Source organism: Leptinotarsa decemlineata, unplaced genomic scaffold (assembly GCF_025532065.1).
Source record: "Leptinotarsa decemlineata unplaced genomic scaffold, Ldec_3_MD MMD2_P_RNA_scaffold_9, whole genome shotgun sequence".
Classification (NCBI taxonomy): Eukaryota; Metazoa; Arthropoda; class Insecta; order Coleoptera; family Chrysomelidae; genus Leptinotarsa; species Leptinotarsa decemlineata.
The window spans coordinates 16124709-16151148 of NW_027412536.1; the positions used below are offsets into that span (position 1 = coordinate 16124709).

General features: G+C 34.4%; 2 protein-coding genes across 2 annotated transcripts; one reads left to right on the forward strand and one right to left on the reverse strand.

The window, feature by feature from the left end:
- The first annotated feature begins 5144 nt into the window (after nucleotides 1-5144).
- On the forward strand, nucleotides 5145-26440 carry LOC111505451 (DNA-binding protein Ets97D). The gene is made up of 9 exons (XM_074170714.1): nucleotides 5145-5357; nucleotides 5416-5579; nucleotides 5631-5848; nucleotides 13463-13601; nucleotides 13721-13889; nucleotides 16688-16887; nucleotides 16942-17000; nucleotides 19368-19545; nucleotides 26047-26440. The coding sequence occupies exons 1-9, from the start codon at nucleotides 5281-5283 to the stop codon at nucleotides 26301-26303; spliced, it is 1461 nt and encodes a 486-aa protein (XP_074026815.1). The 5' UTR covers nucleotides 5145-5280; the 3' UTR covers nucleotides 26304-26440.
- Nucleotides 9287-12360, reverse strand: LOC141480558 (zinc finger BED domain-containing protein 5-like). The gene is made up of 2 exons (XM_074170715.1): nucleotides 10053-12360; nucleotides 9287-9878 (listed from the first exon to the last, which is right to left on the reverse strand). Exons 1-2 carry the CDS (start codon nucleotides 10173-10175, stop codon nucleotides 9420-9422), a joined length of 582 nt encoding a protein of 193 aa, XP_074026816.1. The 5' UTR covers nucleotides 10176-12360; the 3' UTR covers nucleotides 9287-9419.

Here is a 26440-nt window from a genome sequence, read left to right on the forward strand (position 1 = left end):
GGGTAGATAATTTACGTGAAAGTAAATGAATATGAAGGAGGCGCTGTTATGAGTTTTATGTTATAACATGACTCCAAAGGGGCAGCGAGTGAGAAACATTATAGTGCCTGAAATATAAATTATTATTGTTATCATCATTATTTCATCGAAGGGTAAGCTGGTCCTGTCCTCGAAGCTCCGACACGGTCGCGAGGGCGCGCAGGTATTATCAACCAATGACGACTCCTGTCACCATGGGTTAAGTGATCATTGGGTCCGAGAATCATGTTATCATGTTTTTTAAGCAGGCGCGATGAGCCAAGAATGACAGCCTTCTGCATCCATTCGGCCAAGATTTCTGCCTCAATGCAGCAAGTTGGTATGATCTTGAGATTCGAAAGTAGAGAGGACATCATTCAATCAAAGAATCAGAACAACCATCTCAACAGAGTGGTCTGGGTAGAATCTGCGGGGTTCCAAGAGAAAATATCGATATTTTATCCGTTTTTTTTTCTTTTCGGACGATATTCGTCTCACCGGAAGCTGAAAACCGTACAACAAATATTGTCTTGCTAAGATGGTCGAGAACAACTACATCAGGTTTAATAGCTTGTATAAGCCCGAGGGTGGAGAATGAATTGTTTCAATAAATTTTGATATTTCCCGGATCACTGACTTCACACTCTCCATCGAGTAACTGTTGTTGAGGGTATTACAACCGTGGAACGGACGATTTGGAATACAAACTCCTATAGAAATGCATCATTTTTAGGGTCTTTACGACGAATTGATACACCTTCTCACGGGTCCAATTCACGGATCCAATTCAAACGGGTAGAGTGAAATTTGAACGGCACGCATATTCGTAGCAACGACTTTGTTCTTCTTCGACATTCCCGATGACAAGATATGTCGGAGTTTGTGCTGATACTTGCCGCGGAGAGAGTTCTTTACAGCTGTTATCTCTTATGAGTGGCGTTATTCCACCCAGAGGTGACCTCGATTTTCCTCCATTCAAATAGTCTTCGCATCTTCCTCTTTTGAAATGAATCGTTACACATTTGTCTATCCCATATTTCATACCGATTGAATGCGTGTACTCTTCCACCACCCTCAAGGATTGATGAATATCTTTTTTTGCAGGGGCATAAAGTTTAGGATAATCCATATAAAAAAATGGTTGACCTTATGCCTCCCATTTCCGGGGTTGTCACAATTAAACCCTCGAGTAATTCTGAGCGCAACGGATAATGGCAACAGTGAGATGCAGTAATGAAGGGGGGCTGAGAGAATCGCCCTGGAATATACCCTTTCTGAAAGCGACCCAACCTGTTTGAACTCTGACGTGACCAAATGTTATGGTGAAGCCAGTCCGGTGCTTATTATTATTATTTTCCCCAAGATTGCGATTATCGGGCCCCATCTCACAAAGCCCGATACAATCGAGCATTATAAACCAATGACCACTCCCCACACCGTGGGCTAGGTGATCATTGGGTCCAAGAATCGAGTGCCTTAAGCAAGCGCAGTGAGCTAAGAATGACAGCCTTCCGCATTTGTCTGGCTAAGATTTCTGTCTTAGTTCAGAGAGCCGGCCTGATCTTGAGATTAGAGAGTAAAGAGGGCAGCATTCCACTGAGGACTTCATTAATCAAAACAGCCAGTGGTTTCGAGAGAGTCTGTGAAGTTCGAAGAAAGAAATCTTGGTTTTTTATCAGTTTTTCATCATATTTTCGGATAAATTCGGCTCACCTGGAGCTAAAATCTCCACAACAGTGCATGATTTTTCTAACGCCTTTGACCGTGTGTGGCATGAGTGGTTTCTGGCCAAACTTTGAAGCTATGGCTTGTCGGATCATTTTTGTGTATGACTCTTCAGCCTCCTAAAAGAACGTTTCCTGCAAGTGGTCGTCGACGGATATCTCTCGAATACTTTTACCATCAACGCTGGTGTTCCCCAGGGATCTATATTGTCTCCAACTTTTTTTTTGTATACCAACGACTCATTGGAAAACACCAAGAATCCAATATATTGCTTTGCTTACGACAGCAACTTGTCTCGTCATTCAATTTGGATTCCAGGACATCAGTGGCGGATTCACATCTTCACCGGCAGCAGGAGGTTGCACATCTTGATGAGGATCTAGAAGTAATTCCGAATTGGGGTGAAAATAACTAGGTTCAATTCAATGTCTCAAAAATCCAGGCATCGGTTTTCTACAAAGAGATATATGTCTCCGAACCGGATATATTAATGTCAGGTCAGACAATTCCACTTCCTGCTTCGATAAGTTTGTTGGGGGTTAAAATGAATATGTCTTGGCACAATCATGCCGCTGGAATTGCAAAAGCCGATTCTCCAAAGCTTGGAATACTGTTTTGAACCAGAAAATTGTACACACCTCAGCAACTTTTGATGGTTTATAAATCTCAGATCAGACCTACTTCGAAGTATTTTTCTCATGTACAGAGCTCCGCTCCTAAGCATACCCGGAAGCTGCTGGATTCTATCCAGAAAAGATTATTATTATTATTATTCAAGTGACTTGGCACATTTGATTCCACCAAGACTGGTACATATCAGAAATACGCGACAGACTGTGGCTGCTCATCGTTTTGAGGTTCAACTCAGTACTCCTCGAACTTCACTGTTCAAGAATTCTTTCACTCTCTGAAAACGTTTCAATATCTCCCAGAGCGTAGGTCAACAGAGCTGTCTCATCTATACCGTAACAGTGACGTAGCTAGTAATGAAGCACTCTTAAGGCCGCGTTTTGTCGATGGATAAGTATAGGCTGAGTCCGCATATGCTGGACATGCTTACAGCGAGTGCATTAGAATCGCAGGCGTTTCGCGACAAACCCGAAACCCCTTACCTGGAACCTCCAAACCCATCACGCGACTAGGGTTGGAGTGAAGTGATCTCTCCACCATTCATTATTACCAATGTTATTGTTATTTTCATTTTAACTAAAGGTTGATCAGGTACCCGACCCTGTACCCGAAGCTGCGACACATTCGGAAGGACGCGTAAGCATCATCAACCAACGACCACTCCTAAAATTGTGGAGAGTGAGTCATTGGGTCCGAGTCAGGTACCCTCATTATTATTATCATTTTGTTTTCGTGAAAACATTGTTCAAATACTCGGATCAATAGATACGTCCAATATCATCATTCACGAAATGAAGAATCAGAACTTTATATACCAAATATTTTTTTTATTTTCATATGGAAGTATGAAAGTAAGTCTTCTTCATGAATAGATTATTGAAACTTGAAAATTTTAGACTTGAAAAAAAACCTAATATATATGATATGCCAGACAACTTTCTCCCGAGTGTTTTAATTCAATGAATTACTTGAATTCTTTCCCAATAAACTGAATATTAAGAGACTGTCACCAGGATATAATGTAATAGCACAGAGAGAAGTCTCATTTCCTAATGCCCGTATTCGCCTTATACGAGTAAGCGAAGCTTAAGGGAAAAAACTTGCTTAACGCTTCAGTTTTGTATACACCGTATCCTCAATTCGCTTAAATGTAAGCGGCCAAATTCGATGGCTTTATATGTGAAGCCAAGTTTATGTAGAAATCAGAAACTCACTTTTTATTCTTTAGTTTTGGAAATAATGTAAGTGTCGTTTTGCTAAAATGTTTCAGTAAACGGACTTGTGAAATTGAAATCAGTTGTTGCAGAATGATGGAACAAGAAGATGAAATCATGCTGGAAGTCAATAATGTCGTCTTACACATCATTTATTTTGGATTTCCACGAAGAATTTTCGAGGAGATGGATGATATGGCCTTTTACAGAAGATTCGGACTGACCAAGCTGACAACACTATATGTGTTGGAGATCATAGAATATACTTTAGAATTCGAAAACGATTTGTAGAAAAAAACATTCAATTGTTTTTACTTTTTTTTAATACAAGCACCTAAGATATAACTGACTACATGTAAAAAAGAAAATGTATAAGTAGTTTTATAGTATTATTATTGTTCAGCAGAGCTGGCCATCGGTCGAGATGCAGGTAGTCTTGTATAGAACATTTCTCTCTCTATACGTGGTCAGTTAGATCTTATTTTGCAATAAGGGGACTATGATTGAATTGCAAAAATTAATTCTTCGTTGAGGTGAAGTTTGAAACCCTTACTTTTTCATTAATTTCGTTTGTAATAGATATGAAAATTCACTGGTAAGTATGTTCTTCTGTCTGATTCTGATACTTTTTGACAACAAGGTGGAAGTAAACCATCGAAACCCCAAATTTTATTAAATTCACCTAACATTCGGTTCTCATAATTTGAGAATTGACCTTATTAAATGATGTGACCCCATGGTTGCCAACTGCGGTAAAATAATGACATTTGACATTTGCTAATAAGTAAATAACCTTTCTTTCTGAGTTCCTTCTGCATTTTCCTTTTTGGTAAATGAGAAACTGATTTCAAGAATTTGTCTGAAAAGAGATTTCCAGTCGTTCTATATGAAGTTGGGGCTCCAGAATGAAGAATCAGCTATGAAGAGATATAAAATGGTCTGTCCCAGAAATTAAAATACAGAAGGAAGTCAGAAAGATAGGTTATTTATCCATTAGCAAATGTCAAATTGTTAAATGTCATTATTTTACCGTAGTTGGCAACTATGAGGTCGCATCACTTAATAAGGTCAATTGATGCGTAAACAGTAATTATCCCTGAAAAGATACAACGTTGCCAAGTTGTTTTGGCGCTTGGCTAAGCTACGTTTATTGTTCTGTGGTGCATACCGCAAACATTTAAGGTTGGCTTGAGTTTTAAGCAGGCTTTCGCAGAGAAAACGGCGAATACCGACATAAGTCTACCAAAATGCCATCCTATAAAATCCCTCATAATCTGTGAACATTTATTACAAACTTCTCATGGTCTCATTTTTCTCAAGTCAATCTGCGCAGCAGGATGCTTCTTGGTCTTTCTTAGCTGATGCAACCTTTTTTCCTGACAATATTGACGAAATCAATAATTAACAAATCGCTTCATTATTGAAAACCTTTTTTTAACAAAGTTATCAAATCTGAAAGCTCTTATTATGTTATGTAATAGAAGGCACACTGGTTAAATGTGCCTGACTAAAGAAGCAACGACGCAACGAACATACAAATGGAAGAAGAATAAAAAAAAAATCGTAACCTCAAAAATCGATTTTCAGGTGTTTGGTGTTTGCCTTTGATTTGTTTGTTGTTTTTCATTTCTTCTGAGTGAATATGTTTCTTTTTATGGTGTTACTCAATTTACTTTCTCTGTGAATTGAAATTATGGATGAAGTCACGATGTTTAGTATAAATAATGGTGATCAGCAGGTCATAACTTCCCAGCCTGAATCTTTCAAAAAGTACTATAGTTAAACATATCTAAAAAACAGTTTTATGACTGAAATAAATGTTTTTTAGATTCATTTTGAGTGAGGATGGAGAATTGATAGAATGTAAGCCAGGAAAATCAATGCCAATGATTGATTTAGATTCGCATGATATCATAAGTGGTGATAGTAATGAAACTTCTAATAATAATGGGAATCTGAACATGGGAAATTTAGAAGATCCCGCCCAATTTGGTTAGTGGGTGAAGTTAATTTTTTCACAAGTTACAATATATTTGTTTTCAGGTTTAATTAATTCTTTTGATGAGGTGTCCGAATTTGAGGAAAATCTAATGAATGAGTTGGACACAGACTTTTTGAATATGGTACCCAATCACACATCACAATACATCCAGCAGTATATGAATATACAGGAACCCCTTACAACATTACGAAAGTTGATAGAAAACCGTTTGGGAGTGGGTTTACAGGGATACATTTTTGCTCTTCAAGGTCTGCAGATAGTAAGTACATTTGAAAGTACAATTTTTTAATTCAAAACAGAGGCATACTCCTGCATTCTAAATAAGCATGTGTAGTTTTTCGTGTGATAATGCAATTGACAGTGTTTGGAAAAATAAAATCACAAGATATAAACTTATTTTATAGAACATGGCAAATAAATTCCCTTATATCATGAAGTGAAACAAAACCTATACTTTAGAAACTTCATTGTTAATGATCACTTTTTTAAATTGAAGCAAGGAAGCAATCGATTTAAAAAAGTAACTTTATACAAAGATTTGAAGATCATGCAAAGAAGTAACTTTCAGACACAAAAGGGAAAATAAAGCCCTCTTGAAACAGCTTGAATTACACAAAAGAAAAATACTTTTGAAACTTTTATTTCAACACTGATTTATAAAAAAAACACTTTTCCCTATTCAATTTGTGTGTTTGGAATACATAAATTAAATGTGTCAGTATTCAATCCGCACTAGGTAGAGGTGGTTGTATTGCAATCCGCACAATTTAATGGGCTATCAGGTCATTTCAGCCCTTCAAATCTCCTGGAGAGGATGGTGTATTTTCAGCTCTTCTTCAATAGGACTGGAAATAATTTGACCCATTCTCATAAAATTGTATAGAGCTAGTATTGCGTGGAACTACATACTACCCAGTTGGTTGGCAGTAAGGGCGGTATATATACCTGAAGTGGGTTGGAAAGACCCACATCCCAAATCGGTATGACCAATCACCCTTACGTCCTGCCTGTTGAAAGGACTTGAAAGGATACTGAACGGACATATCAGGAAGGTTGCTTTATATGTAACCCTCCTGAATAATCACCAGTATGCATATCAAACCAACAAATCGACAGATTTAGCATCTAACACACTTGTAGAGAAAATTTCCCATTCCCTTGACAACAAGGAAATTGCAGTTGCTGTATTCCTCAGTATTGAAGGAGCATTTGACAATGCACTACCTAAATCTATAGGATCAACCTTGGCTGGAAAAGCCATAGAATTGACCATAACCGAATGGATCTATGCCATGTTGGTAAACAGAACTGCAACTATGACTCTTCAAGGCGAGGCCATTAGGTTCAGGGTCAACAGGAACTGCCCTGATCGTGGTGGCTCCTGATTGATAGTTTGCTTGTTGCCCTTGTTAGAAGAGAAGTTTAAAAAATTTGTTTAAAATCTGTTTTTCCGTTAATCAGCTGTCGCCCCCATACGAACGAAAACTCTTAGAATTTGAGAAACTTGTGCGAGCTAAGGACTAATGAGGTCTTACCTTTGAACAAGTGATTCCTAACACGGTTGCAGAATCATCCCAGCTTCAACCAGATAAATTCTCTCGAGTAAAATATCTGGTCGAGGCGGGAATCGAACCCACTGCCTTCCGATCGTGAGTCGGGCGCACTACCACCGCGGCCAATTCCACAACTACAAGCTTATATAGATGACTGTCGTCTTGGTAAGGTTCACGTCGGGAAGGGTAGCGTGTAATATCCTCCAAAGTATGTTCACAGTTGGTGCCAGAGGGAGCAGATGTTTGTCAACCCCAGAAAAACTGTGTTAATTCCCTTCACCAAGGACGCTCATTTGGAGAAAGTTTTACACAAATACAGACTGTCCCTATGGACATGTTAAAGATTTCTTGGGGTTTAGGTCCCAAACAAATCCATTGGATATATGTGATGATTGTCAGACCAATGATCACTTATTTGGCAATTGCCTGGTGGCCGAAGGCTTTGCAGAAAACGGCTCGGGCGAAGCTCTCTGGCTTACAGAGACAGGCTATCTGTGGTGCCATCAGTTTCACACCGTCAGCGGCCATGGAAATCCTTCTAGAACTACCTCCTCTCCACATTTTTCTGAAGAGAGAGGCTAGATGGACTACATATAGACTTGTTCACATCGCCAATTGCACGAGGCAATATAATGCAGAGTACACTAGACTGCTGGCTGACACTGAAAGTCGCAGCATTCTGGGAATAATCTCTGACATTATGTCTCCAACTGTCAACTACAAACTGCCTTATACAGTACTTATCCCGAGTAGAGAGAATTGAATCTTCCAGGAGAAGTAAATATTAAGAGAAGATAATTGTTGGCTTTCAGATGGATCAAAAACACCTTCAGGCTCTGGTGCAGGTATTTTCAGTTGCAGACCCACAACGGAGATATTAACCTACCTAGGGACCTACGCGACTGTATTTCAAGTGGAAATCTATGCTAATGAATTGTGTGCGGAGAGATTGGAAGAATCCAACCTCATTTACAAGTCAATAAAAATATTTTCGGACAGTCATGCAACGTAGAAAGCTTTTGGCTCCTATCGAGCAACGTCTTAATAGGTAGAAAATTGCCAAAAACAACTCTCCTCAATAGGAAACCTTATCATATTGTCTCTAGCTCCCCATATTAACTAATCGGCTTCGTCAAGAAGCTGGGTTTATTTGGTCGAGTTTGAATATGTGTGAGCCACAATAAATCCTTGCGGATTGCGGTGGAGGGTCGAATAGGCCCACTCACTTTTGACTTAACCCAGTGTTTCTCAATCTGTGGGTCGCGACCCCTAGGGGGGTTGCGGAGCCTTACTCGGGGGGTCGCCGGCAAAAGAAAAAAAGGGAAGGTTCTACATGGTTCACTACAGTAAAACAAAATTATAGTGTGAAGGATGAGTTTGTTTATTTTTCAAAAAAAAATCAAATCGTGGTGCTATTTTTGAAATATTTACAATCAAATCGTTTTCTAATTGAAGCCGATTTCTTTTTTTAGATTTAATTTCTACCATTGAAGAGAACGTCAGTTCACATAAGTATGAAGTGGCGAATGGCACTAATAATTTAAGAGCTTCCTTTGCGAGCTCAGGATATTCTTGTTTCCTTTTCATCCAAAACACGTCAACAGTTTGTGAACAAAATTCCATTTTAAGCATGCCGTCAGCAGCTAAATCTATAAGATTTTCTTTCACATTTGTAGTCAGATCAGCCAGTTCTATTGACTTATCCAAGAAAGGGTTTAGAATCCATCTGCGCCCGTTGTCAGTTTCAGAGTGCAAGTCTGGAAAGTATGTTAATAGTTTCTCTTGCAGATTATGTAAGCTCTGTATCATGCAGGGAATGTGAGTTCCGACTACAAGCGATTGATCTGTTGCATTATCTTTAATAGTTTTCTGAAGGCATGGAAATGACTCAAATATACTGTTTTGCAGAGAGGTTAACCATAAATGAAGTTTTACATGAAATGCTTTCACTTTATCTTTAGCTGTTAAAATATTTTCATGTCTACCTTGGAGATTCTCATTCAAATTATTGGGATGATTAAAAAAATCTGCCAGAAATGATAATTTTAAGAGCCAAACAGGTTCAGAAAAGTGATTAGCATATTCAGATTTGGCATCTTGTAAGAACATTAGCAATTCAGCTTGAAGTTCTAGAACTCTTAAAACCTTAGCAGCTAGAGCTTGTCGATGAAGAAAACAGTTTGTTCATGATACGTTTGGCATTATTGATTTTGATTTTGCAACAAGTCCGCTATTTTTTCCAGACATACTTTTAGCACCATCGCTGCAAATAGCGATTCATTTTTTCCAATCAATGTTATTGTCGCAAGTACTTTTTAAAAACATATCGTACAAATACTGTCCAGAAGTGTTTGCTGGAAGCGGTTTGCAAAATAATATTTCTTCCTCGATACTCATATCTGCTTCATATCTCACAAACATTACAAACTGAGCACAATCTGAAACATCTGTAGATTCGTCAAACTGTAAAGCAAAATGTGGGCTCTTCTTTAATTTTTCAACTACTTGGTCTCGAATGTCATTGGCCGTATCTTCTATTCTGTGTGAAATTGTATTATCAGAAAGAGGTATACTTTTCAACTTATTTGCCTCCTGCTTGCTGACCATAATTTCAACCATATCTAGAGCTGCTGGCAAAATAAGATTTTCGGTAATTGTATGTGACTTCCCTGCTTTAGCGATGCGATAGGCAACTTTATAGCTAGCCAATAATGATGATTCGTTGACACTAGATTTCTAGAAACAAACAAAATAAAATAAATAAATTTTTGACAAATTGAAAAATTGCATTCCAAAATTAATACAGAAACACTAAAAACTACAAAAATTTAAATAAACTCGGCTTGAGTTCGAACGCTTAAGCGCTGACTTTAATATTACTACAACACTATGTGAAAGCTATTTTATTACCTGAATCATAGTATTTTGCTGCTGGTTAAGAGCTTTCAACTTTTGTTCAAAGAAATCCAACGGCTTATCAGCTTCTTTTTGATGCTTGGTTGTGAGATGTCGTATAAGCTTTGACGGTTTCATACTCTCACGTGACAAAACATAGCCACAAATTACACATTGAGGTTTACTATTTAGGACTGTAAACCCGTATTTCAAGTAATTGTCATCATATTGTCTATTTTTTTCGGGTGTGATTCACCTCCACTACTGGCACTCGTACCAGATATTGAAGGCTGCGATCTTTCAAGAAACTTATCCATGGAAAACAATCACGTTCGTACGTTATTGCTGAGGTTTGGTAAGTCGAGAATGGTCGAGTCGAGATAAAAGAACGTAATTGTGCAGGCGGTGGCGGCTGGTGCGGGGCGCTCCACCCCCTTCACCCGCAAAAACAACGCGTTAGGCCTTACCTCGTAATTTACTGTACATTTATTTTTTATTTTAATAAATAAAGGAAGTCATAAATTTAGTCTATAATTATTTGACATTTTTTTGTCTTTCTATTGCCCAAGGGGGTCGCCGGGATTTTTCAGCCTGGAAAGGGGTCGTATATTTAAAAAGTTTAAAAAACACTGACTTAACCTAACCTAAGAGCAAGCATTGTCATTATTGAATTTGATACTACCTCCAATTGGTTATTTTCATAGATTTTAAATTTGTTTGTAGGCCTAAACAACGTAAACTCAATCAAGGTTGCTTCATTGAGGTTCAGATTTAGATGGTTTTTGTCGGCCAATATTATCACTTTGTCATGATATATTGTCCCTGTTGTTTACTTTACTATTACATTACTTTGACGAGTAATGCTAATGTTTATATCATCAGCATATAGGTACAGTGATGTGTAATTCTGTGAGACTGTGAAGATGTTTTATCAGGTCAGTTGCATATATTGAAATGAGTACTAGACCAAATGAAGATCTCTATGGGATGCCTTGATTGATTACTGAGGACTCACTAAGAACATTTTTAATTTTAACTCTTTGTAACCTGCATTTGCACATTTCTCAAGAAGATCATTCGGGATATGATATCAGCTACTTGCATTAAAGCTTTTGAGGTCGTTTACCAACTTGAAATAATCTATTCGGATATCGGCTGAGAGAGTTAGAACAAAGTGTTATATTCTTTTTGGTAACTTGTTGATATTTGATTTGTGTGAAATGTTTATTAAAATTACACTGGTCAAAAAATTTGTAACTGTTTTTTTGTTACATGAAAACTTATATCAAACTTTGAGTCTACTAGGGTCACTAACCAATATTGTATCAATGAAAAAAAATTGACACAACAGGTTTTTGCCTTGACATCAAAGCATATATTTTGGTGAAAATTACAAAAATCATCTATACTCAGAGAAATTATTAATTACTGTACAATAAATATTTATGATTTTCGTGAATATTTGTCTTGTGGTAGATTCCTCCTGAGTTTCTAACAATAATCTGCTAGCATTCCTGGGCTCCATTTCCATTGATAACGCTTCTCTATTAAGTAAATATCCTGATGGAATCTCTTCCCTTACATACGTATTTTTTAGGGCACATTATACCCCAAAGCTTTATCTGACATTATTAGTTCCTCTATTAAGTCTTTGTGTTTTCCGCTTTATAATTTCCTAGGAAATTTAGGACAACACTCACAAAACATTTCCAGGCGTTTTTTTCCTAGTCATTTAGTTCTCCTCTCAGAGCTCTTATCCTTCATAAGTTGTCGTATTTGTTAGCCTACAAATATTCTTCCTTCAATTTTCGCGTCGCTGAGATTGGGGAATTTCTCTTTCAGATATAAAAATCCACTGACATCTTTGCGCATAGCTTTTGCAAATTTTTTCATCAGACCGAGGGCAACGGTGGTAAAAGTATGTCATCAGGGTTCACTATAAAGGCTTATTTTTAACATTTTTACAGCCTGGAGTAAGTGACTCACGCTTGAGTCACATTTAATTTTATTAGTGACTTTTTCTGTCTCTGCTGTACCATTCGCAAATAAAACAGCAAAATTTTGTATAATCAACATATAGTCCAAGCAAATAATAAATAACTTTCAAATCGCCACAAATTTTCCAAGCGTGTTCACTGTATTTATTTTTTCAAGAAGAAATCTCATATTTTCGTAAGTCTCTTTCATATCAGAATCATGAGCAACCAGCACTGAAGGGAGTTCGTTTCTGTTATGGAGCAACACTACTTTCAAACTAGTTTTTGAGGAGTCACATTCATCACAACATAAATATTATTACAATGGACTTTAGGAAAGTAAGGTTTTATTTCAAATCAAATCAGTATTAAATCGTTTTAAATCACTTTTTTTCAATAAGTGCGGTTCTTTGAAGTTTGCGGTTCATAACTTGGGTCACTATCTTCATATTCCTCATGCGAACAAGTTCTGCCGGACTGGAATCTCGATTTTCTGTTCGATTTGGAGGCTTTGGCACAAGCAGTTCGGCACTATGTAGGATGGGTCTGTTGGCCGAAGACAACTTTGGATACTGGATAGTATGTTTGGCCTTAGTTGTAATGCCTTTTATTTTTGTTCGACTCAAATAAAAGCCCAACCTAATAGGAGTCTCACACACGTTACACAACATTTATCTGGGACCCAGAATTTATCTTGATGCTGCACAGTAAATCCAAAATAATCTTAAAAGCACTGTTCAATTAGTGGGGTGAAATTTCGACGCTGGAATGTAAAAGCTGATTCTTCACACACATAACAAAACTGTCAGGGTTAGTAGAACACTTTCGCTGAATATTTGCGATGTACCTAACGAAAATAATATGTATGTTAGCTGATGCAATAGCTATACAGCCGCCTAAATGACGTATATTAGTTCAGAAATGAATATATAGGTCACAAAAAAACTGGATGCCATTGAAACAAAATTATTATATATTTATAATGGGGGTAGGCCAACATAAACAAAATACATCACAAAGTTCATGTGACAAAAACACTGTTGACCTGTGTTATTGGCCATGTTCAGATTCAATATTTCATTTTCACATTAAAAAATGACAATCTCAATGGATTAACTGTTTTGTTTCTGAATGTTATTAATTGCTTGCCACATAGTTTTCTATTTATTTTGTGACTTACTTATTTTAAGATCAATATTTCTGTGATTCTTTTGCTTCAGTTCATTTATGTATATTTGAGTAACCTACTTGCAGACATCTTTATAGTCTCTTACATATTCCGAATACATACTTACTATATTTTCGAGATTCGAAAGTTAAGGGGTGAGTTGGTGAGAATAATTTTTTTTACGTTCTCAGGAACGTTTCTGAGAAAACGATGTTTCTATATAGGATTTGATCAAATATGTGATATGTTCAATACTTGTTCTTACTTTTATTTTATTTCAGTTGGAAGACGACAAAAATTTGGTTGAACAATGTGTTCAAGGAGAGGGTATAGTACAAGTCAATGTTCAAGTTCAAACCAATTTGAAGAGGATTAATATTGTCGATGTTTTAAAACCTGCTGAAGATTATGTTTATAAAGGTGAATATTTTATAGCTCATTATTGTTCTGCTTTCATAAAATGTGAGGGCAAGTAGACAGTAGATGTAATCCTAACAGATGAAAACAAAATAATTCAAACCTATTTTTCTCTGGAAAAGATGAAAATGTACAGAAAAAATCAAAAAATGATGTCCCTGAACAACCGCAGGCCAGTGAGCAACAAAACAAAGCAAAGACAAATAAAAATATAGCAGTGCAGTGGAAAGTTGATGATAACTACAAAAAGGAACAGAAAAGGTTGAACATTCCTTTAAATTCAAAAGAATGGTAGGTTTTTTTCCAATAGTCATAAAAAAAAACTTGATTTGTAGGATTCGACAACTCAATTTCAAACCAAGAAGTAAGATTTTTGAATTTCATTAGTTCAGACTTCCATTGTCTAATATGAAATGATTTGAAATCTCTGAAATAACAAATGAAAATTGAAACGAATAACTAAAATGACAATTATATTAAGTAAAAAACCCTAAAAAGAAATTACAATTTAATAAAAATTAGGCAAAAAATTTAAAATTGAACAATCAGAATGAAATAAAATTAAAGATTTCAAGCCAAGTTACTTCACGATGTTTCTATTTTTAGTATCCACAATCGTCTTCGGGTGATGACTGACGATTGTGGATACTAACAATCAAAACGTGAAGTAATTTGTGAAATCTTTAAATTTTTTATTTTTATTTCAATTGTTCAATTTTTTGCTTGATTTTTATTTTATTGTAATTTCTTTTCATGTTTCTTTTGCTTAATATAATTGTTATTTTTAGCTATTCTTTTTAATTTTCATTTGTTATTTCAAATCATATATTAGACAATGGAAATCCCAACTAATGAAAGTCACCATGAAACATTGTCAATCACCTTCAAACAAATAAGATTTTTGTTAGAAGTTGGTTGTTTATCAAAATGTTGGTTGTTTTAATAATAATATGTACCTAGTATATTAAATCAAGTATGGTGATTGAACGTTTGTTCGAAAGTGGTTGACAATGTTTCATGGTGAATTTTATTAGTTCGGACTTCCATTGCCTGATATGATTCTACTGCGATTCCAAATCTATGAATGAACAAATAAAATTAGAATGAATAGTTAAAATATCAATTATATTAAACAATAAAATTGAAATGAAAATACAACAATACGAATAAAATAATCAAGATATAAAATGAAAATGACTAAAGTAGGAAAAATTGAAAAATAAAAATAAGCAAAAAATTAAAAAATAAATTTAAAACAATTTCAAACCAAGTTACTTATTTTTTGATTGTTAGTATTCACAATCGTCTTCGGGTGATGGCAGACTATTCCCCCGAGAGATGACTATTTATAGGTCATTCGAGCACTTTCTCCTTTCCCCTCTTTTCACCCTCTTTTCACTGGTATAGCGGGAGTTGACCGTTATCCGCTTGATTACAGGTTTCCATATGTTGTGTATATTTACACTAGCTTGGCTGAATGCGTCGTTGGACAACATATATGCAGCTTCTTTAAACTTCCTGCTTCCTGGGACTGCTTGGTGTTATGTTGATGAGACCAAACATGCTCTGCTATTACTAATTCGCTGGTTTCTCCTAGCTGTGTTTTTCAGTGTGTCCTTAAGGCCAAGCACAAGAAAAACACTCAGCGAGAAACCAGCAAATCGGGAAAAGCAGAGCGTGAAAGAACAAATAAAATTAGTATGAATAGCTAAAATATCAATTGTAATTAATAGTGAAACGTGAAATGAAAATGACCACAGAATAAAGAAAATGAAAAATAAAAATGAGAAAAAATAAAGAAATTAATCAAAAAAGACTTCAAACCAAGTTACTTCACGAAGTCATCAACATAACATCAAGTGGTCCCATGCTGAGATCATCCACAAAGAGGAACACTGGTTTAAGAGGAAGTTCAAAGAAGCTGCATATATGTTTCCAACGACACATTCAGTCAAGTAACATATGGAAACCTGTAATCAAGCGGATAATAGTTAACTCCCGCCAAACCGGCAATTATCCCTAAACTGGTGAAGCGAAAAGAGGAAAAAAGGGATAGGAGAAAATGCTCCAATGACCAATAGTCATCTTTTGAAGGAATAGTCCAGTCATCACCTGAAGACGACTGTGGATACCAGCAATTGAAACGTTGTGAAGTAACTTGGTTTGAAATCTTTTTTAATTTATTTTGTCATTTTCATTTTGTATATTAATTATTCAATTTCTTTTATTGTATTTTCATTTCACGTTTTATTGGTAATTATAATTAATATTTTAGCTATTCATTCTAATTCTATTTACTTGTGATGCACACATTTGGTGTGGTAATAATATCAGTGAAGTTTTATACCAACACCAAACCGTTATTTTAACACCTCGGCACGTGTTTCGATCACCAAGTGATCATCTTCAAGAGGAAGATTCATCTGTTTAAACAGATATAGCTCCAGTAATATTCACTAATTTCATTTGTTTTTTCATAGATTTCGAACCATAGTAGAATCATACTAGACAAAGGAAGCCCGAAATAATTGAATTCATGGTGATTGATATTATCAAAAAGTTAATATGAGTTTTAAAAAAAAATTCAACTTTCACATTGCGAAAGTTAGTTTAATTATATTATTTTAAATACAGACCTGCTGAACTATACATTTTTTCTTGAATATTTCAATCTATGAACCTGATCTCTTACACTTTGAACAATTTATGAAAATCTATTATATTTAATAAAAAGTTACTACTTGCATTAGGAAGACAATTTTTTTCTGTAAAGATCTTTTATCTATATTTTTACTTATTGAGCATTATCTGGTTCTCAAAATTAGATTTTGCATTCACAAACGTAAAATTCAATTCAGAACTGTTGAGAAACTTTGAACGAGAAATTGACAAAAAAAACTGTTAATGCATCTGATAAGGTAAAATAGGCTCATGTCCAGAAACTGTCCGGTAATACCCAACACCAAGTTCGTATAAGTATAACTATTGTTTGCAGATATTCAGGCAATTGTTCAATATTTCTTAATTTTTGACATTCAATCTAAACATCAACAGTTAAATTAGGTAGAAAAATTGCTATTTATTTCCAGGAATACACTTCATGTAAGGCACTGGATACAATGGGCAGTGCGTCAATTCAATTTAACAGATATCAAACTTAGTGATTGGACGATGGATGGAAAACATTTAAATAAGTTGACAATACAAGACTTTCAGAAACTTGTCCCAAATGATCCAGAAGATGTATTCTGGACTCATTTAGAACTCCTGAGAAAAAACAATGTTATCGGTAAATTTAAATTGATTATCTTACTATACCAGGACTAAATTCATTATTTTCCAGCAACAAGATTGGAAGATACTCCTACAAGAACATTACCGAAAGTGGTAAAATTGAGTAGGGTGAGTTTGCAGCTTTTGGAAAATCATATACTTAGATACCATAGCATATTGCATAATAACTGAAGTTTCTTTTACCGAGTGTAAAGTTCATAGTTAGAATACTAGAGATTCAATTACTTCAATCATACATCCTTATTGGTGATTCATTGGCTATTGATTACTCATAGTGTAATTGCAACTCCCATTTTTAATAATATGTTGGGAGATGAGTCAAATTGAAATTAATGACTTTTAACTGTGTTGTTATTATTCAGAGACAATGGGCCCATCCATTTCTCTTCTTTGAGACTATAATTGTAAGAGAATCTACGAAACGTTTACTAAATATTATACCAATTATTAAAGAAGTTTTTGGTAAATGGTGATCTATGACAGCACTAACTTTCTGTTCTATATGCATATTAAGATGAATATTCAAACAGAATATAAATAATAAACACCACTAATTTCAGCGTGATTTATGTATTACTCCCAACTCAATGCATTACGACCAATGAGTAGAGGTCCATCGTTTTGTATAACATAGATTTTGAGATCATAAGGATTACCTTCAAATAATGGTTTAAATATCATACCTAAATTATCCCTCAAACATGAATCATTATTATTCAAAGGAATGTTTTTGAAATATTTCAAATATAAATATTCTGAAATAGCAGATTATGCAAAACTGGAATTCACTTCGAAGTTGATAGGAATGTTTTCTATAATTATAAATCTAAAGAAATGAACTTTGAATGTTCAAGCCAGTCTCGGATATACCTACACAGTACGTTGAATGGACTGACGCCTATCACAAAACAACTACTCCACTGGCTAATACCACGAACGGCGTTGGATTATATCCGACAGGCGGCAGTGCACGAATCTTCACAGAACATTTCCTGCATATGCAATTGGCAATACAACTGAAAGAGTCGACCTTCAATTTTGGAACGGGCACAATTACAGACCGGTTTCGGGCTCCTTAGCCTTCAAAGAGGAAAATTAAAACTTCTTCTTTGAAGATGATCACTTGGTGATCGAAACAAGTGCCTAGGTGTTGAAAATAACGATTTGGTGTTGGGAAAAAACTCCAGCAATATTCATTACTACACCAAAGGTTCCAAACAGTGCATCACAAGAACATTATAAAAATTTGTAACTGTAAAATTTAAATCCTCATTATTCAGTATTTCCAAATCCCAGTAAATGTTGAGCAAAAAATTATTCATGCCCTTATAATCTCCATTTATGAAATGATAAAAGTATTCATCATATTTTAGATATTCGTTTGTATCATTTTTTTTATCAAAACAAACTGCTGAATAATGTAATGTATTTTGAAAAATTGGGTCTGATGGATTTTGAACAGACATATTAATGAGTGATGAGAATATTAAATCTAAGTAAACATTTCTTGAATTTGTAATATTATTGATTTGATATAAATTATGAAAACTGAATAAGTGTGACCCGTCTTTCTAATGTATTACCAATAGGTGTGTTCGATTTTAAAAATATGGTGCTGTACGAGCTGATGCAAATTTGACATTACGTGATCACAGAGTCAACAGAGCGAAATATATTTAACAAAGGCATTTTTTTCCACGCTCTTGTGAATATTGAACATAGAGTAGATTAAATGAGGCAACAGATCTGTATTATTGAACCTTACCGAGCAATAAGAGGTAATGAAGCACTTAGATTTGTATTTAATGAACACACACTATTTCTGGTATTTGAAAATTTTTAAATGAACCACGTTTCCAGATGTATCATTCAAAAATCAAGAAGTATATGAATTTCAGATGAAAATATACTTCCTTTGGATATGTTTTGGGAATCAGCCCTAGTCCCTGTCTCAAAAAAAACACACTGTTGTATAAATGTCAAATTCAATGTCCTTCGAAATTGAATAAGTTTTCCACATAGACAGTACACTGGATGTTGATATTTTTACTTGGTATGAAATTTTCCTGTTCAGCTTCCTTTATCAGAAAAAGCCATGTTTGATCTAAATTGATTTGAGCATGATGCCATATTATCATTTCCATTCATAATTATACCTTGTCATTTGTATTAGTTTTTATTTTGTTTCTTAGAACTCTGTCCTTAGAATTTTGGCACTGTCCCAATTTATCGTATCCAGAAAAGAGTCATCCGCCAGAAAGACCAGAGAAGTAGGATATCACATTTGAAGAAATTAGCTGTTATTGTGGTTGTTCTCATGTTTTTAGTTGTTGGTGTTGTGATAATAGTTGTAGTTGTTGTTTGGTTTTATTTTATCTTCCGTAAAATTATGTTTTTAGCAATTCTTTTAAATTTCTTTGTTGTACGTCACCTAGAAATAACTTTATTTTTAAAGTTAAGGAAAACATTTTCTAGGTAACAACCAAAAAGGAAATGAAGATTCTCAATTACTCTACAGCTGTTCGATATTTTGACCAAGGACCCTGTACCAGTAGTGGTAACAAAAGTAGCCATAATGGGCAGATACAGTTGTGGCAATTTCTGCTGGAACTTCTTATAACACGAGAATATGGAAATGTCATTCAGTGGATTGGTAAGATATTTGTTTTCTAATATTTGTAAGTAATTACATTTTATTACAATAGATTTCTCTGATCTGATCCAACATAACATACATTATTATAGCATCCGCCATGAATTTACATTATGAATGTTTTGGTACAAATTGAAAAAAAGAATTAAACTTAGTTACAGATATGTAACTAAGTTACAGATATCATATGCAGAGACTTGGACTGTCGAAAGACAGTGTGTGTCGCCTCTGTCTAAAAAACGATGAAACAGCAGAGCATATACTTTGTGCCTGCCTTCCCCGCTGGGGACTGAATCAGATTCGTTGGGTTCAGCAGATCTGTACTCTCACCATCTGACTTGAAAGTCCACTCACCATACAAACTAATCGGCTTCGTTAAGAAGCTGGGTTTATTTGGCCGAGTGTGAATAGGTGTGAGCCACAATAAACCCTTGTGGTTTGCGGTGGAGGGTCGAATAGACCCACTCGCTTTAGACCTACCAGTCCAGTTAATTTAGCTAATAACCTCGGAATGAGAGGTAATGAGCTAATTATTTGTATTTACCTTTATTATGGCGCTCTAAAAGCTGTCTCACAAGTCTCATATAATCTCGTGTCTGTATCGGAAGATATACGAGATCAAAGGTAAAAAAAAACAGTTTTTCATGGTTATCTCAGTTTCTATTGCTCCAATGATGTTAACAACTATTATAAACATTGTAAAGCATAAAATTTGCTTTACAATTTGCTTCAAATTTTATTTGAACTTTTTTTTCATGTGCTCAATCGTTTTTGAGATAGAGGGCGGTAAACGCGCAGCGTGCCAACTGTAATCGAAGGTCAACCGTGAATATCTGTGAATATTACCTTCAATTTTGAATATTGTATTATTTATCAGTTGATATATTATATTTAACAACATTTTACAATTCACATATATTAATTTAATAATACCTACCTACTTTGTGTAATTAAAAACTCATTTTGAAATAATTATTGTACATTTTAATATATTGAAAATACATTTTAAATATAAAAATAATTAAGTATTTCATCTTTAAAAGGTATAAATTTTTTTATGTTAGATAATATAGTATACTTATCACATTATTATATATATATATATATATATATATATATATATATATATATATATATATATATATATATATATATATATATATACAGGGTCCTGCAACAGTGGCGCGGTGTTCCATATCTCTATATAGGAAGCAGATAGGAATCTAATTTTCTATAATATTACCTTATTGCTCGAGCTCGACAAAATAAAAATATTGGCAGTCACACAGGGTGTTCGATTTTTTCTGGGCGGATCCCAACTGTGTCTTTTTAAATGGCAACCTATATTTTTTATCGCTTTTTCGGTTTCTTCATAGAAAATAAAATAAACTTTATGTATATCTGCACTTCGAAAATATTGATGGTTTTCGAGATATCTAGCATGACAGGTTTTTTTTTCCAATATTCGTCACTCAGAATATTTGAAATTATAAAGTGGTGCCAAGTCCAGTTGAAATTTTTTTTCGGTCGAATATTCTACATTGGTAACTCTCTCAAACGATATATCTGAAATCGACCTGTGATATACAGGGTATGAAAAACCGCTTGCCAAATATTGTAAATGAAAATTTGCAAAATCTTCCTTATATTAAATGGAACACCCTGTATATTATTGATCCATAAGAAGCGCCAACGAAACCTCTACAAATTTCATTAAGTATTCCCTATGGCTAAGTTCAATAGTTTTTCTTAAATGAGCATTTCTTTCGAAAAATGGTCATTTTTTCAAAGCGAAATCCATTTGACGACTGATAAGAATATACAAAAAATACCCTTTCCTTAAAATATCGCCCATTCCTAAAATCACCTGTTGCTAGATAAACAAGTTGCGAATTACACCACAAAATGGACGTTCTATATAATATATAATGAACTAACTATATAATATATGACGAAGGTCGTATTATATAGGGGCACTGAATTCTCATTTCAGGTATAAACGTCATAGAAAAAGGTTGTATTGAAAAGATGTCTACCAAGTTATAATCATAATAGAAAAATGGGTATTTGAAAACTATTATATTTAAAATGTATTTTCAATACATTAAAATGTACAATAGTTATTTTATAATGAGTTTTTAATTACACAAAGTAGGTAAGTATTATTGAATTAATATATGTGAATTGTAAAATGTTGTTAAATATATCAACTGATAAATAATACAAATTGTTCAAAATTGAAGGTAATATTCACAGATATTCACGGTTGACCTTGGATTACGGTAGGCATGCTGCGCGTTTACCGCCCTCTATCTCAAAAACGATTGAGCTCATGAAAAAAAGTTTCAAATAAAATTTATCCTAAATTTTATGCTCTACAATTTTTATAATAGTTATCGTCATTGGAGCAATAGAAACTGAGATAACCGCGAAAAACTGTTTTTTTTTTTACCTTTGACCTCTTATAACTTCCGGTACAGACACAAGATTATATGAGACTTTTGAGTCAGCTTTTAGAACGCCATAATAAAGTTATATACAAATATGTAGCTTATTACTTCTCATTCCGAGGTTAACCCCTTTTTTTATACTAAAGTGACTGGACTATACCTACCTACCTAGTTACAGATATTCTCTTTTTCATCATTTGTTTATGATAGAAAAATCTCAGGTTAATTTGTTAACATTACCTTTTAGAGTTTCCACTGATATTTTTAATTTATTATGTCTTTTTGTTGAAGTTTTTAATTTTTTATATATTCAATAAGTAGGGATTCATAAAAGGTACCTATTCTTTAATTTATATTTATATAAAAGCATTTCTAATATTTAGAGATATTTTCCCACAGGAATAGTTGATTCTAGCCTATGGTTATATAGACGAGTGTTCTTGCTATTTTTAGGATAGAACTATATTTCAGCGTTTTTTTTTCAACAAGATGAGAAATGCTCCATTTTTGAGTTGAGGAATCGACAAAAGTCAATATCATGTACTCATTTTTGGGTGTATTTCGTTCAATTCATAATTTTTTGAGGTTTTTCAATAGACATTTCCTTATCTGATAGAATTGTTACTCAAAAGCATTGTTAACAGATATTAATTAATTAAAGATGTTTTTATACTAGTGCGATTTATGGTTTTTTAGATATCTTTTTCTACACCCGTACTCTAACAATACATTTATATGACCATAATCCGTTTCATAATGATATCCATTATGATACAGATTTTTCATAACGATACAGATTATCAACCAATAGAAACCCATAATTTTTCAATCAAGAATCCTGTTCCTTTGTTTGTCATAGATTCTAACCTAAGTAACTAATTGCTTTATTTGTCAAAATCAGTTTTCATATTACCTACCTATATTATCAAAATGTCTGAAAACAGCGATATAGAAGGAATACCATCGGCTCCAATATTTTTAAAAGATCATATTAATTACAGTTGTTATATTCAATATAAATATAATTAGAATCTTTATAGTTTTCATATATCCATGATAATACCATTAAGTTTGTGTTTTTTTAAAAAAATATGAGTTAATTACTGTAAATGTGTTCAATACAAATATAATATTTATAGTTTTTCATTATTTATCGGGTTTAGAAAAAATAACGTATGCAACTCTCATGTAATGGTTATTAATACACTCGCATATACCATACAAAACTCGCCTTCGGCTCGTTTCGTATCCCGGTTAATGCTCGTGTCTTAATAACCATCATTACATGATCGTTGCATAATATACTATTTCCTGTCGGTACATTGATTTCTGGTTAGTAATGTTAGAACAGATTTTCCTTTTTTTTTGAATAAGTTATTTTTGGTTACTCATGTCAATGATGATCATATTAAATTGATTTTAAACAAATATATTCCTTTACATTTTTCTTAACTCTTTCTAGAATTTTATCAGGTGTTTCATAAAATGAAGAATGCCTAATCTAGTTTAGACTGACTTAGTTAAAAACCACGAAGCTCCTCTGCTTTTCATCTATTTAGATACCTTCATTGTGTGAGTACTGTATTGTGAAGAGATACATAAGTAATAAAGAAAAGAGAATTGAAACTTTCTGTTTTTTACCACTTTTAAAATTCAAGTTTGAAAATGTCCTTATAGGACGAAACTGTATTAACGTTAGTTATAAATAAAAGTGGTAAAAAAACATAGAAAGTTTCAATTCTCTTTTCTTCATTATGACGGCTACATCCATCAATTTATTTATACATAAGTACTAGAAAATAAATATTTGAAATGACATCTTGAAATATTGATCTCTCCTAATTACCTTCACCGTAGGTTCTGGTAAATACCTTCCGGAAAACAACTACTTCCTGGTTAATACCACGCTGCACATTGAGTTATATTTGACAGATATTTATACAAGATACCTCACAGAAGTTAGTCTTGCAGATGTTTCTTGTTCATCCAGCAACAGGACCTTGCTGAAATCAGTCGAGTAGATCACCTACAGACCGGTTTGAAGGTATTACCTCTCATCAGTGAAGATCCGACTCAAACACCAAAGTGCCTGGTACTCGATTAATTTCAACAGGGCTCAGCTGCATATATGAAACCTTCGTCTAAGAAAAAGATTGTTAACTAGTAATAGCGCCATCTCGTGAACAAAGCCCCAAGCAGAAAAGAATGTACCAATACTCTGAGATCAAACCGCGTCTGAAGACCGTATCGAAGAGAGATACATACATACTAAAAAATAAATATTTCGAAATACGAGGGTTGCCTTTCATATTTCGGGATTAGACAACAAAAACAAATATTAATCATCGGAAATCACTTTATTGTATTTCAAAATATTCCCCATGAAGATCTATACACTTTTGCATGCGTTTGAACCAATTGTCGAAGCACTTTTGCCACTCTAACTGAGGTATCTCCAAAAGATGCATTCTGAATGCACCAACCACTTCTTCAGGTGTCGAAAAACGTTGACCTCTCAGTTTGTTTTTTACGTGCGAGAATAAATAGACGTCATTCGGTGCCAAGTCAGGGCTATACGGCGGATGACTCATCAAATTAATGTTTTGGGTTGTTTGTGTGAGAGCTCGCATTGTCGTGGTGAAGACTGACCCGTCTTCGGCGGTTGTTTTTTCTGATTTCTTGGAAGACAACTGGCAAATAAATGGTTGTGTACCACTCAGAATCGACTGTTCTGCGTTGTTCTAGTGGTACGGTTGCGGCATGTCCAGTTTTTCCGAAAAAACAGGCGATCATTTGCTTGGAAGTGTTTCGTACGCGAACAACTTTTGTTGGATTTGGTTCATCTTGAAAACACCCATATAGTTGACTGCTGTTTACTTTCGGGCTCATACGCGTAAATCCACGATTCATCACCTGTCACGATGTCATAGACGTGTTTCGAAGCACCGCGATCGTATTTTTTGAGCATTAACTTTGACCAATCGACACAAGCCTTTTTTTGACCGATTGACAAATTGTGTGGGATCCAACGTGAACAAATTTTTTTGACAGTCAAATGTTTATGCAATATCGAATGTATGCTGGTTCCACTAATGTCTAAGAGGTTGTCTCAAACTCACGATAAGTCACATGACGTTCTTGCGATATCAGTTCGCGCACAGCATCAATGGTTTTCGGAGCAACTGATTTTGGACGACCTTCACGAAATTCGTCTTCGAGTGAAGTACGACCACGATTGAATTCACCATACTATCAATAAACACTGGTCCTTGATGGAGCTTCATCGTAAAAAATTGAATTAAGTTCATCCATGCACTGTTGCTGAGTTAATCCACGTCGAAAGTTGTAAAAAACAATCGCACTAAAATGTTCACGATTTAATTCTATTTTTAGGCCGAGATGAATCTTTCAAGTTACTGTAAACAACACAAATAGCGGGCGTATGTCAAAACGTTCTGAGTAAGTATAGGCTCAAAAGTGTGTTACTTTACGATAGAGCTGTCAGTTGCCAGATTGCAACACTAGGGTTGCCAAATCCCGACACATAAAGGCAACCCTCGTATATACATAGTTATGATTTCTGTGACTGTTTTGAAATGTTATACTGGGCTGACTAAGTTACAAATTCATTGTTATTGTACAAATCATTATTTGCCCAGTGTTCTGAGAGGTGTACTTTTCTTTCACAGGTTTGACAATGAAAGTCATTAGAAATGTTGGATCATAAATACTGAGAATGCCTCAGTTTAATATATGTCTTCCATTTTGGTTTCACTCAGCGGATTTTTATATTCAGTAAACCCTTTTAAAAATTATTAGGGTTTGACTTCAAATCATTTTGATACAATCTATAACCTATGTTATCAAGAACAATTTTTAAAAAACCTTTTTGGCTTTCTACTTCTCCATCATTAATCAATAAATGTAGAAAGCCAAAATACGTTTTACCAAATAACTAATATCTCCTAAAAATATTCCTTTTCAATTCCAATTTTGTGTTTCATTGAAACAAAAAAACAACGCACCAAATTCATATGATTTTTGTTTTTAGGAAATGATGGAGAATTCAGGTTCAATAATCCTGAAGTAGTTGCTCAGTTATGGGGTGTTCGAAAAAAAAAACCCATGATGAACTATGAGAAATTATCAAGAGCATTGCGATATTACTATGATGGAGACATGATTTCAAAAGTGCATGGAAAAAGATTCGTTTACAAGTTTGTGTGCGATCTAAAGCAATTATTGGGCTACAATGCTATAGAACTTGCCAATTTAGTCAAAACAGGCAACCCACAAGGAAATTCGTGACAATATCAATTTTAATTTTATATATTGTGGAAACGTTGTTAGTGATAAATTTATGTACTGTGATCAACATATTTCAATATTATTTTTGTAACATTTGTAAATAATTTGTAATAAATTGGCCTTTCGATACCAGTAAA

Excerpts from the sequence above, each read along its gene's own strand:
- LOC111505451 (XM_074170714.1), top strand. The coding sequence starts at position 5,281 with ATGGATGAAGTCACGATGTTTAGTATAAATAATGGTGATCAGCAGGTC. Across the intron at positions 5,358-5,415 it reads CAGCCTGAATCTTTCAAAAA|ATTCATTTTGAGTGAGGATG; the intron begins GTACTATAGTTA and ends AATGTTTTTTAG. Across the intron at positions 19,546-26,046 it reads AAATGTCATTCAGTGGATTG|GAAATGATGGAGAATTCAGG; the intron begins GTAAGATATTTG and ends TTTTGTTTTTAG.
- LOC141480558 (XM_074170715.1), bottom strand. The coding sequence starts at position 10,175 with ATGAAACCGTCAAAGCTTATACGACATCTCACAACCAAGCATCAAAAA. Across the intron at positions 9,879-10,052 it reads AGCAAAATACTATGATTCAG|AAATCTAGTGTCAACGAATC; the intron begins GTAATAAAATAG and ends GTTTGTTTCTAG.